The sequence below is a fragment of the Ctenopharyngodon idella genome, chromosome 18 (genome assembly GCF_019924925.1).
Source record: "Ctenopharyngodon idella isolate HZGC_01 chromosome 18, HZGC01, whole genome shotgun sequence".
Classification (NCBI taxonomy): Eukaryota; Metazoa; Chordata; class Actinopteri; order Cypriniformes; family Xenocyprididae; genus Ctenopharyngodon; species Ctenopharyngodon idella.
The window spans coordinates 30144650-30159433 of NC_067237.1; the positions used below are offsets into that span (position 1 = coordinate 30144650).

General features: G+C 34.6%; 1 protein-coding gene across 2 annotated transcripts in view; it reads left to right on the top strand.

The window, feature by feature from the left end:
- Positions 1–6129: 6129 nt before the first annotated feature.
- kcp (kielin cysteine rich BMP regulator) overlaps positions 6130–14784 on the top strand; it is a 47974-nt gene continuing 39319 nt past the window's right edge. The window contains exons 1-5 of one of the 2 annotated variants that reach the window (XM_051869484.1): positions 6130–6398; positions 6473–6646; positions 10100–10653; positions 12503–12575; positions 13921–14120. In XM_051869484.1, the coding sequence (XP_051725444.1) occupies positions 6532–6646; positions 10100–10653; positions 12503–12575; positions 13921–14120 (942 nt within the window). In that variant the 5' untranslated portion in view covers positions 6130–6398; positions 6473–6531. Of the gene's footprint in view, positions 6647–10099; positions 10654–12502; positions 12576–13920; positions 14121–14784 lie in introns of both variants that reach the window. The other variant, XM_051869483.1, reaches the window with a different exon arrangement.

Sequence of the window (14784 nt, forward strand, 5' to 3'; positions counted from 1 at the left end):
TCATTTAAACAACATTTTCATTATATTTCTAATTGCAGTCTGATCTAATGTAAAATGTTGGTTGCTTTTCATATATGTTTGACAGTTAATTAATAGTAAATTAAAGGTGCAATATGTAACATTTTCTGTTCGCTAGAGGCCTATTCAAAACAAAGGCGTGGCTTGATGACGCCAGGTTTGAGCGTGAAATTTTGGGACATGTGGTCTTCACCTCACAGCCGGTGGAAAATAATCGGGATAGGGCTCGGGCAGAAATCATGTTCTGGATGCGATTATTAATGTTACTGTAGTATGAAGCAGAGCAGGACCGAGTGTTGTGGGAGCTGAACGAGGCCGCTGGAGCGATTGCGCAACACACGCCGCGAGCAGCAGAACTTTTATTATGCCACAGTTACCGGCACTGCTTCCACTTTTCCGGTCATGAGTATGAGGTAACGCAGCTCTATTTATTATATTAGATACATTTGAGTGTGTTGAAAATGATGTTATAATGTTACTCTGTGCGTTCGCTCGGTGGCTGCTGTGAGACACTTGTTGCACACTGCAGTAAGCTAGATCGATTTTAGAATATCATATTAAATGCTGGATGGCTTGTGTTAATAAATGGCATGGAATTAATTTTAAAACGTATTTTATGATGGAGAAAATGCTGTATTACTGTTACTAAAAATAAAGCTGCATCTGATTATGCTATGTTAGCTACTTCACAAATAGTGTTTTTCTCTCAGGCATGGTAAAGCATGGTACTCGCAAAAAAATCAAGAAAATTAGATTTTAACAATACTAAATGTGTTGAGCTATATAACAATAATTTTTAACAATTAGTTTTCTGTCTATAAATATATCAAAATAGTTGTTCCCTTGTCTATTAAAACTTAATATATTAAAGTTTTTGGTGTTTCCATGGTTATTACAAAATAAACTGAGGGTAACGCCGGTATAACGCAATTAACAGGCGACTCCTCACACGTCCCGGAGCTTTGGTTAAATTGCAATTTTCTCAAGATTTACAAATAGTTGGAAACATTTGGGATATTGTAAGTACTCAAGTGAACAAAATATATAACACTTGCCTAGTGGTTTTTGTTTTTGTACTACAAAATTCTTACATATTGCACCTTTAAGTTGTCAACTTCTAGTCAGGTCAAGTAGCTTTTATTTATAGCTCTTTCTACAATTGTTTCAAAGCAGCTTTACAGTGATAAACAGGAAAATAATGATCAGTGATGCAAACAGAATTCGATTCTGCTGTAAATTAGCCTAAAAAAGACAATAGAGTAATAATTCAGCTGAAGTCAGTTCAGTGTTGTTTCAGTTCAGATGAAACTGTAAAGTTGATCAATTATGAAATGAGTTCAGTTCAGCTATAAGCAGCTCTACAGAAGACAATAATTTTGTTAATCACTTTGAGTCAGTTCAGTGTTGATTTAATTCAGTTCAATAACAGTGTCAATGTTGCGAAATTCGTCAATTATAAAGCAGCTCTAGAGAAAACAGCAATGTTATCATCCAGCTCAATTCAGTTCACGTTTTGTTCTCATCCAATTGTGGATGAGATGCAGGTAAATCAATAATATTATTGAATATTAGTTAGAATATGCATTACATCAAGACTGTTGTTCAGCACAGTCCTGACAGATTAGTCTGACTGGATTGTTGCCAGTGAGTCTTAATTTTCCATGGCACACATTCAAATTCCATCGAATTTCCCTGCTCAAACACAAAACACAAAATTCCTTGTGTTCGCCTGCTGTAGTCAATATTTATCATATGTTGATGTTATCTATAGCCACTTTTCCACCGTCGAGCCGAACGGTTCTCATTGCGTAACCGTTCCATTCCGTGCAGATCCGGGGCAGATGGTACGGTTACGATTTAATTTTCCACTGTGGGACTGATAACGGTTAAAAGCGTCAGTCGTTGCCTTGGTAACGCAACGGCTTACTGACGATATGAGATGTAAATAACGACCGCGTTATGGAGGATGATCAGATATTTCTTTTAATTTTATTATTAATTTGTGTTTACGTCGCTCAAATAGAGCACTTTTAGCCAGCTACAGAAAAACTGGTAGCCAGGGAACAGACAAATTACCAATCCTGAGTGGCGACGTCACCCGTTTGAGGTTGTAAGGATGCATGTCAAGTGTGTGTGTGTGTGTGTGTGTGTGTGTGTGTGTTTTCCATGTGTTTTGTCTCTGTGTTTATACCAATTACAGAATGCCGGCTGACCACAGAGTAAAGGTAGCAGAATATTAGAATCTTCCACAGTGGCTGTTGACTGAAGATCAACCTCAAAAACATTTCTCACTGCATGGATAAAAAACAAAGCAAAACAAAAATTATGTTAAAAATTACATTTCGTTGTTATTTTTACTTTCTGTTAAAGTGTAGAACATTAGTGAAAGCTCAACAATTCATTCTCATGCCATTGTTTGTATAGTGCATTACTATTGAGTACCTCAGAGATGACGTGTTTTTGTAGGCAAAACCTGGAAGCGAGTTAGCATTTTAGGACTTCTGGTTCCATCGCCCTAAAGTCAATGGGTTTTTTGCTAAATCGCCTGAAATAAGGTCTGTGGTTAACAAAGCCTCTAAATATTTTCACGTTTTGATCTATGACATAAAACACACCAGTTATAACCTGTTTGTGATTTTTTTAAACCTTTATTGTGTCTTAAAAACGGCGGTTGCTAACAAGTTGCTAAAAGGGACTACTTCCTTTGGCGGGGACTTTAGACGTCATCATGACAAACAGGACATTTGGACAGCATTTCTCATAAAAAAGTGGATAAGTATTCATACACAGCGCAGATCATAATCAGCGAGCATGTTTTTAAATAAAGTTGTTTTCTAAATAAAGTTTGAGGAAGCTTGGTGGTGGTGACGTTGATCCACGACCATGGTGTGCTGTAGTCCGTTTATAGCCTACTGTTAGCTTTTTATATCTGACGACTTTATTTAGGCTTCAAAATGTATAAATCTTGTGTTAACTTGTAAAGATTATCTTGATAGACAAAACGTGTAAGCGTCATAACCCTTTGTTAAACACAGAGCTTATTTTTTGCGATTTTCCAAAAGTCTGTGGGAAGAATGCATAGGCTTTCGATCGAGGGAACCCGTGCGCCGCTAACTTCCGGGTTGGCCTACAAAAACACGTCATCCCTGAGGTACTTTATACCCCACTGTCATAATACAGCTTATTATGGATTGGCTAAATTAGCTCCAGAGAAACAGATGCTGAAACAAGGTTAAATGTAGCTAAACGGACTGTAAATCCAGCATGAATGGAGTAACATGACCTGTAAATGAATGACCCAAAAAAGACTTTCAGAAAACAACCCTGCTCTTGTTTAAGACTTATAAATCTCTTAAGGAGGTTCTCAGCAGACAGTTAAGCCTTCTTATGTGCAAACACCCAAACACATTCTTATTTACACACCAAGACGCACGTATCCAAGCTGTGTTAAACAATTTCCATTTATGCCATCAAGAATACATTTAATTTTGCAATACATCATTCCAAGCAAGTAAAGTTTAATGCTTAAATATTTATAATATGTAGTATAATATAATATAATTAAGCAATAAGGTATGAGAGGGTGTTGTTAGGCATTACGTGCAGGTATTTTTTTAATTTTTTTAACAAAACATTGTTTTATGTGATATCCTTTTGGTAGAAGATTTTATGTTTATGTTATTTGAAGTCTATTTGAAAATGTTAATTATATTTCTAAAACAAAACATTTGCTAATATTTAACAACTATATTAATTCTGTATTCATTTAGCTCAATTAAAATAAATATGAACAAATGTAATACATTAACTCTGCAAACTTATACAGTATTCCAGCATTTGACTTATTTTGTAGCTGGAGTAGAGCACTTGTGACTTTGTTTTAAGCAACAGAAGAGGAGTAAAAGTGACAATTCCATTGTATGTTCACTATACATCTTTATTATTAATATTTTGTAATTCTGTAATGTCCATTGTGGAATTTTGTATTTTGTTTTATGTGACAGTATAGTATTGTAGATTGTATTGTAGTGTGGATTGTTAGGGATTGAGGATTTATGGGTAATAATTGTGAATGAACTTCCGGTCAAGCAAGAAAAATTTCAGACTTTGTCTGACAATAAAGTTATATCATCATCATTAGAGTTTGACTATCTCGGCCATTGTGTTAATGTGAAGACAAACAATCATGCTAAGATGAACACGCACACAGAATGAGACAGAGAAACCCAAGATAGATCATCTAATGGTGACTTTGACTTGCCTATAGTTATATAAGACTATTACACAAGTTAGATGGAGCATCTCTCTCTTTTATTCAGAAGAAAAGACAAGCTAAAAATAGACTTCAGGACTGTTTGAGCTCACAAAACCTGGTCATCATGTTTTATTCAGTTGTTATTTTGATTGTATTGTATTGGAGAATAAGAAAAGATGTTAACCTACCTGTCCCATCTAACTGTTCTTCAGGTCCAGATGTCCAGATATTCTCTCCAACGTTACATTATTACCATCCTTTATTTGGATGTGAGTGTATAAAAGAGAGTTAGAGTAGAGTTTGTGTGTGACTTGCATATAAGAGTCCACCTCATGTCTGTTTGGAGCAGTTGGAGAAGAGTGGATAAGTCTGAGGTTTAGTGTTCAACTGACTGGATCAGAGCCAAGTTAAGAGGTCAAGTCAAATACTACAGCTAGGTTTAACCATCATCCTAGGTCTAACCAATAGCATCGCTTCACTCCTGGCCAATGAAAAAACAGTATTCTAAAATGGCCAGTAGCCTTTAAACAAAACCACAACATAACCAATATGGAGATAGTGTATATAATCAAAAAAATACAGAGGGCTACAAAAGTCTGAGACCACACTGAAAATCTGGAAATTAACAGAAACTAAGATAATCTAAAAAAAATGTTAAAAATATTTAATTCTGCACTATATTTAGATATAGCATGTGAACATATCACTCATTTTGAAATGCATCTTAGTTCTTCAGTTCAATTTTGTTATGCTTATAATTTGTAATGACAAAATGTGAATTGAATTTGGAAAACAAAACATTTCTGTAGTGGGCAGATTTTTAATTGTCTTTTAGGGTAGATAGGTATATAGGTGGATAGATAGATAGATAGATAGATAGATAGATAGATAGATTACCATGTGTATCTTGTTTTGAAAAAAAAATAATTAAAGGTTTTGTGTTTTACATGTACACACACATATGTAGAAATAAGTTTGGTTAATGTTTCTGTATGTCACATTCAAAACATGTTATGAGATGTTTTCAAGATCCTGATGGTAACAGCATGTGTCTTGTGTGGTAATCTGGGCTATTTCTGTCTTGTCCTAGTGTACTTTATATGCTTTAACAAACCCTGACAGAGGAGCGCACACACACATACACACTAATAGAGTTGACTTGGAAGCACACTGTAATTAAGACAGGATTAGGAGGCTGAAATAGTGTACTCTCTTTAACCAATAAGAAATCAGAAACAAAGGTCATCTGAGACTTTTACACATGAAGAAACTAATTCAGACTTTCAAACACATATATTATCTCACTAAAGTCTCCATGTTTTTTTTTCTTTTCTTTTTTGAAAATAGGCTTTATCTAGTGTAAGTAACAAACCAATCAACACACTCAAGATTTCACAAGAGAAAAAATTTTAGTTTATATAAATTCCTACTCTAACAATGTCATAATAGTACTTTGTTGTCTATTTGACTCATTCAGTGGCAGTACCATAGATTTTTGTACATACTATGGTACTATACCATGGTATACTGAAAGTGGCCATCACTGCCATGATACAGCCAGTGTAAGGGTATAGATTCTTATTAATTTATTAGTTCAAATTAATAAAACCACATATATATTTCTTTTTTATTGCCTAAATGATATCACATATTTTCATAATTCATATTTATTCATTTTTGAATGCACGTGATCCGTTGAGGATAATCTTTGCATGCATTATTAATGTGCATTATGTGTTAATGAAACTGCTTTGTTCTTGAGGACTTCGCTCGAGCAGTCCGGAAATCCGGAAATGTTCAACCGAAAGTCTGCAGTTTTTCTCCATTGGCTACAGAGGAGGAGGATCAGGGTTAGAGGTTCAGGGTTAGAGGAGCAGAGGAACTCCGATCATATCAGAGGAGAGAGCTGGAGTCTCCAGCGGCTGTCACATTTACAGCAATCGCGAAGGAGGGAAAAGAACGAAGCTTTGCCTTGCTTTGTTTGGAGGCGACAGGAAAGCAGTTAAACCCCCCTTTCCCAGCTAAACAGCCGAAAACAAGTCCAGATGTTTCAAGTCTGAGGGTCGCTGTCATACGAGACCATACCAGAGGACTCTTCATCCAAGATCTTGCCTCATATATATATGTATATAGGGTATATATTTTTTAAAAAAAAAGCTTTTAATGTACTTTGATATTTGTAATCACTTTTTCCTTCAGTTTTAAGGAAAACGGTATTTTTCCTCCTGAGGACTTTGTGACAACTCTGGCTGGTGAGAATGGGGTTGAAGTCTGTAGTTGGACATCTTGTCTGGAGTTTGTTTATCCTTTGGAATGTTTGTGACTGTGTTCAAACTCATCAGGACGCGAATCACCCGCGAGGCGCTGAGACCGGTGAGAGCAGCTGTCAATCAAACACGTGACACATTGTTTCATTGATCTGTGCTGCCGCTATATTGCATCACTGATGGATTAAAGGAGCCAGTGATGGATGAGTGAGTGTGTCTTTCTATTGACATGTCCACGCAGGACATGCCAATAGAAAGACACAATATACAGTCAAATCAAAAATTATTCAGACATTTTTTATATTTTTGATATATTTTTACTAGTGGGTGCAGGACACTACACTCTAAAAAAACGCTGGGTTAAAAACAACCCAATTTGGGTTAAATATAGACAAACTCAGCGACTGGGTTGTTTTGACCCAGTGATTGGGTTAAATGTTTGTCCAACCTGCTGGGTAGTTTTATTTAACTCAACTATTGTTTAAAAATGACTATATGGCTGGCTTAAAATGAACCCAAAATAGGTTGGGAAAAAAAAATCAGACACATAATCACTAGAGGCAACAGTAATAATCAAAAGGCGAACATAAGCAATGTAATAAATGTTTATTATTTAATTATTTATTAAACTTTAGTAATAAATGTTCATTTATTAAGCACATTAATAAATGTTAATTTACAACCTATTTTGGGTTCATTTTAAGCAAGAAATATAGTAATTTTTAAACAATAGTTAAATAAAACTACCCAGCAGGTTGGGTTAAAAATTTAACCCAGCTGCTGGGTTTGTCCATATTTAACCAAACTTGGACTATTTTTAACCCAGCATTTTTTAGAGTGTATAGTTCATTTATGTAAGTGAGGATAGCAAAAAAGTATATTTATACTCAAAAATTCTTCATACAGTGGACTAAAATTGATAAAAATTTGGAATCAAAAATGATTCAGACACTTTGACCTGACCATGTTTTGCTTAAGTGTTATCTGACATAATTAAGATTAATTTTTTTCTGACACAGTTTAACTCTGAGATCTTGTCATATTTTATTATACCGATTTTTTTAAACTATAGTGAATAAACTATATTAATGAATGAAATGTTCAAGGTGTCTGAATAAATTTTGGTTTGACTGTATATTATAATTATTATATTTGCAGTTTTATGACGTTTTAGAATAATCTAAACTACATGGAAATATGTATTATCTGTCATCACGTGACAGTTTAAGTGAACTGCACAAAAGTTTTATAAATACTATTTCAAAAAAAAAAAAAAAAAAAAATCTTAGTGAAAAAATGAAAGATGACTGTATTACATTGACAGGTGTTGCAGCACCTAATATAAACATTTATAAAAAATGACTCTTAAAGATAGCCTATGCATAAATTCATACCTAAAACATCTATGTTGAATAAGTAAATAAAGATTTAAAGATATCTTTTTGAAATTTTGTTCCCTTGTTTGGGAACATTTCCAAATTGACTGTTTTCCCCAGATGTACATTTTTCAACATTTTTTGCCTAATACTATCTATCTAAATGAGAACATATTATTGACTTCTTTTTTTTTTTTTAATTAAAGCTAGTAATGATTATTAAAATCTAACTCTACCTCTAAACGAAAATGTTTTTCATTAGAACAATAACTTAATTATTAACTCAAAATTATGATTATTACAGACTAACCCTAGACCTAAATGAAAACTTTTTGCAATAGAATAAAAATCTCTTGAAGATTTTGATTCTGATTTTAGATTTAGCTGTCTTCAGCAGACCATGTTGTTCTCAAACCATAGCTAAACAGAAACACATAAGCTCTTCTTTCTCTGTTGACTCTTATCGCTGTCTCTGTTAACCTCTATTTATCTGACGGTTTCTGATTTCTGCCCAGTTCAGGTATGTTTCTGCTTGCCTGCTGAGATTCTTTTTGTTTATTGTTGTGTTTTTTTTTTAATTTTCAAAAGACCATCATCACTTCACATGACATTTGTTTTCTTGCTCGTCTCTCTGTCTCTGTCTGCCCTTTTAAGTTCCTGTCTGCTATCTTTTCAGTCATACAGAAATACCTGAGATACGGATTGAGACAGTGTGTTTGTGTGTGCTGCTTTGTCCTGAGGGAAGTTTGGAACAGTAAAGATCTGACAAGGAAAAGGAAGTCATTAAGAGCATTTTCCTCATTTGACATCAGTTCTCCGCAGGGTTTTTTCCCCACATTTCACCATATACATACTCATAAATTGTCAAAAATCTTTAGCATACACTGTAAAAAAAATCCCCGTAAAATTTACGGTAAAAAAACGGCAGCTGTGGTTGCCAGAACTTTACCGTAAAAAATACGGTAGCAACATTTTAGGTTTTACGGGACAGCACTTAGTTTACTGTCTATTTTACAGTTCAAAACCGTATATGAAGGTTTATGTTGTAATAATTACGTTTCATAACTGTTTATTTTACATCACTGTAAAAAAATTTCCTTTAAATTTACAGTAAAAATAGTACGTTCTATATAGTACGATTGCGTGTAGTATGAATGAATTCGGACGTACTACGTCCGATATGTTGTTACTGTCACATGACCTACCAGCGTCAGTTACGTCCCTTCAACTCCATTCACAAATCCTCTCCCGTGGCCTCATGGGATAGTAAAGTGTCCATCGTATGCGCACTTCAGAATCTCACCGGAAGTAGTAAGTCATCTGGGTACTTTTCGCCTACTGTTTTTCGAATACTATGAATTCGGACATACTACTCTGTTCGCATACTGTTTTTTGCGTACTATATAGCAGAGAATTATTCGATTTCGGACGCAGCGAATGTTATTTCAACGAAAATTCATTGAATGTAAAGTGTCATGCAGGGAATTGTGGTAATGTCAATTTATGGTTTTTCACTGTAAATTATACAATGACTTGTTATATTTCAATTCCAAAAACTGTTAATTTAACGGTATTTTACTGTAAAATTATATTAAATGTACCATTATATCTATCACAGTTATTTACCGTATATAGTACGGAAACTTTCTTTAAACCAATTAACTGTTTTTCACCGTAGCATTTTTACAGTCTTTTACAGTTAAAATCCCGATCATTTTTTACAGTGTATTAGAATGATTTCTGAAGGATCATGTGACTGAACACTGCTGAAAATTCAGCTGTCTTCAATAAATTACATTTTAAAATATATTCAAATAGAAAACAGTTATTTTAATTTAAATAATATTTCACAATATCACAGTTTTTACTGTATTTTTAATCAAATAAATGCAGCCTTGGTGAGCATAAAAAACTTAAAATAAATAAATAAATCTTAATTATTCCAAATTTTTGACTGGTAGTGAATTTAACATATCAGATATTTTCATCTGTCAGGACTGTGAGAACAAGAACAAGTACTATGTAGGTACCATGGTACAGTTATGGTACTCTATCATATACTGTAGTATTACCAGAGTGTACGCTGATATATATCAAGGTTGCTAGGCATAAAGCATGTGGCTTTTTAATGTAAAAATGTCATTGCTAATGTCATTCTTCATGTCCTTAATTTCCTCTATTAGTAATCAACCTCTTGAAGGCTCTAAATGTCACTCACTCTCAACGGTTGGTATCTAAGGCCAAAGGTCGTGACCCAGAGATGCCGGCCTGGCGTTTCCGTTCCCGCACGCCTCAACTCACGCTACCCCAGGACTTATCCGACTACCTCTTTAGCACCTCACAGGGCGTCCTGGGTTTGCACCTAGTGGGACGGCAAACCAAAGGCTCGGAGGCCACTCTCATCTCCTTCGTCTACCCTTCCCACCTGCAGCATGATGGACGCCCCCTGCTGGAGCTTGTCTCCAACACCCAAGAAAACTGGCTGCAGTTGGAGTTCAGGTCAGTGAATGGCCAGCCGGAGGTGATTAAGCTGCCGGGTGGGAATCCGTTCATAGCCGGTGGTTGGGTGAGGATGGCTCTGAGTGTGGAGCCCAGACAGGTGGTGATGTTTTTGGAATGCGATGAGGCTGTGGTGCTCAAACTGAAAGAAGGTGGACGAATCCTGACTCTAGACTTCCCACATGATCTGCAGGTTACGTTCTCCAGCACTGCAGGAAATAAGGCTAGCAAGTTCAACGTAAGTTTATTGACACAAACACATGCATGTTAGCTACATGGTAGTGTCCCTAAAAAGTGTTTTGACTAGAGCTGTCAAATCGATTAATCGCATCTAACATAAAAGTTTGTGTATATATATTGGGGTTAATTCAGGTTGATTGGGACACTTTTTCCCAGTCATCTCAATGGCAAAACTGAACCTGAATTTACCCTATATATGGGTCATTGATGAATAAGGTTTTTAAAAGTGTAAAAAACATAATGAAGATATAATTAATTTTGAAGGTTTATTAAGTGTTAACAATGAGATTATGTGGTTTTTATAATCAATTAATACTGCTTTTGTCATTTTTTACAAGATGGACAAAATTTGTCACCAAAAAAGTCGGTTTAACCAAATTTCGGTTTTACAGAATGACACTTTTGGTTATACCGAATGACGATATTTTAAAAAAATGCTAACAGGCTGATATCTAGCAAGCTAGCAAAAGGACAATCAAACATTTTATATTTAGTACAAGTTTTTAAAATATTACAACATTTTCCATGTTTTATAGCGGTTGTACCAAATGACCTGATGTTTCGGGACATGCGTATGAGCAAGTGAAAACATGAATTTCTTAAATAGTTAAGAGAGAGTTACTTTGCTTCACGACCATGTGGTCCTTTACTGACCGCATGACTTGATCCAAAATGGTCCCTTTATATTGGTTACTCTGAATGGCATCAATGAAATTCATTTTTCCGGACATTGTTTCTCATAACAAAGCAACAACTTCTACACATAATTTTAATACCATTTTACACTATGTTGATATATGATGTTATAAAATCATGCCAGAATAAAAAATATATACATCTATTACATTTTAAGATATTTTAATCACATCAGTATATGTGTGTGTGTGTGTGTGTATGTACTATGTATGTATGTATGTCTAATATATACACACATATATTATATATTTACAGACATTTATGTTAGATGCGATTAATCATGATTAATCGATTTGACAGCACTTAGTTTGGACACTTATGTAAAGCTAAAGATATGCAAAAAATTTATATTTTTAAATTGCTAGACATCTAACTGGTCCCAAAGTGAATTTAAGTGAATGTAGTGAATTTTAGTGAATGTATGAAGTCAGCACCGCCAGGAAAAGAGGAGGACGTCGGAGACTGGGGGGCTGCGGGTCGGATGAAGATGATTGGCAGGCCTGATTTAGTGCAACAAATTTCAGGGAGGGGAACAAAATCAAAACCACCATGCAAATACCACATCAAACCCAAATCACGGTTGTCTGTGAGGGCTGTTTTTTTTCCACAGTAACAAATATTTCTGCAGTTTTTCCTCAATTTTCTGAATTTTTTACAGGCAACAAGTATCTATCGACTCCAAGGTGATCTATATGACCTGGAGAAAGCAATCCATTAGCACATGTGTGGTGCAGGACTGTTGACTTTAGGAGCCCTCAAACTGTTCACTGGCAGAACATCTGCTATAATATAATATTTATATTTATGTGTTGCTTGCAACAAATTTGATTCAATCAGAATATACGGCTACCTTTAAGTGACTGGAGTAAAATGCCAGCCAAACACTGACACAATAGAATACAATAGAATACTGGAATATTATAATCTGTTACATTTTGATTATGATTAATGCTACAGTAACTGTGCTGCCATGATGTTAATGTTAAATGATTTTTACAGTTAAAGCATTCTATAGTGGTGACTGTTTCAGTGTGTTGTCATTGCTCATCTGTTTTACAATGTTACTGTCATGTGACAATGTGACTTTGCAGTGGGTTGCTATTGTGTTTGTGGTTACAGAACTGACTGTATGTGTTTTCTTATTGTTTCAGGGTATTTGGCAGACTGCTGAACTCTCCACAAGGGCATATGAGAGGCGTCCATGGATCTGTGACAATTTAACAGGCATGAAAACAATAATAAAAACATTTCAACATCTGTGGCCTGTTGCATGAAGGTAGTTGAACAAACTCTGAGTTTCAGAGTAGGTTTGGAGTTGACAAATCCAGATAAATCCAACCTGGTTTAGCTCAGGATCAGCTGTTGCACAATGCTCGGTATAAACTTTCTCTGTCAACTCAGGTTTAATCCAGAGTTTGCAAAGCGCGTGCACCTGAAAGTGTGACACGTGTGACAAACAGCCAATCACACGGAACAAGGAGAACGTCAGTTTGATTCACTTCTCGCGAGAGAGACGCGCAATTCATGTCTCTTCCGAAGATTAAGAGATCGTTATAAAAAAAATATGAAATTAAACGCATTTACAAAGCAGGAATAAACCCTGATGCAGTGAAAGTTTGAGAAGGCAGCTGAAAGAAAATATCTGACTATATCAATGCATGTGAATCAAACATATAGACCAAATAATTAATATAGTTTCACAAAGAGCTCAAAAGAATACATGTAAGCTTAATCTGTTTAAAAGCTTTATATATTATGCATGTATTATATTTATTTTAATTTAAAAGCAAAGTTTAATATTGTCAATTAATATAATAGGCCTAATTATATGAATATGTCATGAATTATTCATAATTTTAATTTATTTAATATAAATATAATGAATAATTAACAGCAAATGTTGAGCAATTTTTGTCTCTAAAGTATTTTCACTATAAACTGATTTAATTTGGAGTGAGAGATACAGGGGGAGTGGCTTTATTGCATCAGATATATGTCACTTTACTCACAGCTGATTGGTCGAGTTTGGGTTTGTGATCTCTAACCCAGAATAAAACCTGCTCCGGAGCAGGTTAGCCGTGTAGTGTAAGTTACCATAGCAATGAACCCCGCTAAAAACCAATCCACCTTCATAAGCCAGAAAAAACAGAGTTTGCTCAAACTAATCTTGAACTTACCTGGGTAGAAACTGAAACCGGCTTTGTGCAACAGGCCACTGAACTACACATGCACATGCAAAAAACAAAAAACAAAAAAACACTCACAACAGGAAACTTTCAGAGCTGCAAATAAAGGTCATACAGCTCCATAAAGCTTAGGATTAGATTAAGGTTTGTTGGATTTTCAGCTTTTTGTTTTTCAGTTTTTTTTTGTTTGTTTTTTTCAGTTTGAATAAATTCATGCTTCTGCATTATAGAAAAATACTGATGCACAAATATTCAAATATGTCTAAACTATCCAGGTGAAAAAATTTGAGCTCTTTTTTTTATTTTTGATTAAAGCCCAGCACAATGTATTCTTTTTTTATAATGTGTGTTTGCATTTGTGGTTGTGTGTGTGATTATTACAGACTCCCTTCCTGACACAGTCCAAATGACCAGTTCCACCGTATCGACAGTCTCAGACCTGGATATGATGCAAGACCAGGGAGGCCGTGGAGATGAAGTAGCAATAACTCAAAGATACCCCAGTGATTCAGACTTGCGTTTTAATGTACTGGAGAGAAACCTGCATAGCATGATGACCATGCTGGACATGCTAAAGAAACAGGTACACTGAGAATGTATTGTGTGTCTGCACTTCCAAAAAAAAAAAAGAAAAAAAGAAAAGAAAAAAGGACTAAGTAGTACCATGGTACTGTCATTGTTATTTTGTGCTTGTACCATGACCATACCATGGTTTGTATAAGGGATAAGTAGCATGATAGTACCGTGGTATATTTTGAAATACTTTGGAGTACCATGCAAATGCCATGGTAAATGAATATGGTATTTATTTATTAAATTAATTAATTATTTCATAGTATATATATATATGTGTGTGTTAAAGCAGTGTTGTTATCATTAACTGACACTAAAACTATTTTACAAAAATAAGATTTTTGTTCATTTAAATAAATCTGAAATAAAATAATATAGAAAAATTAGATGAAATACTTAAAAAAAAAAAAAAAGAAAATGTTCAAATGTTGCCTTGCCTTGGCAACTAAGTTTAACTACTAAAATTACAAACTGAAATTAAACAAAAAACAAAAACTAAAACTGAAATAAAATAAATAAAAACTTTGTCAAGAAACCTAAATGACAAAAGCACATAACAAAATAAACTAAAATTATGAAAACCGAAAATATTAGTGCTGTCAAAATTAATGCGTTAATGCATTATCCTCGTAAGGTTCTAATTGAATTAAATAAAGTCTTTAATGAACACAAGG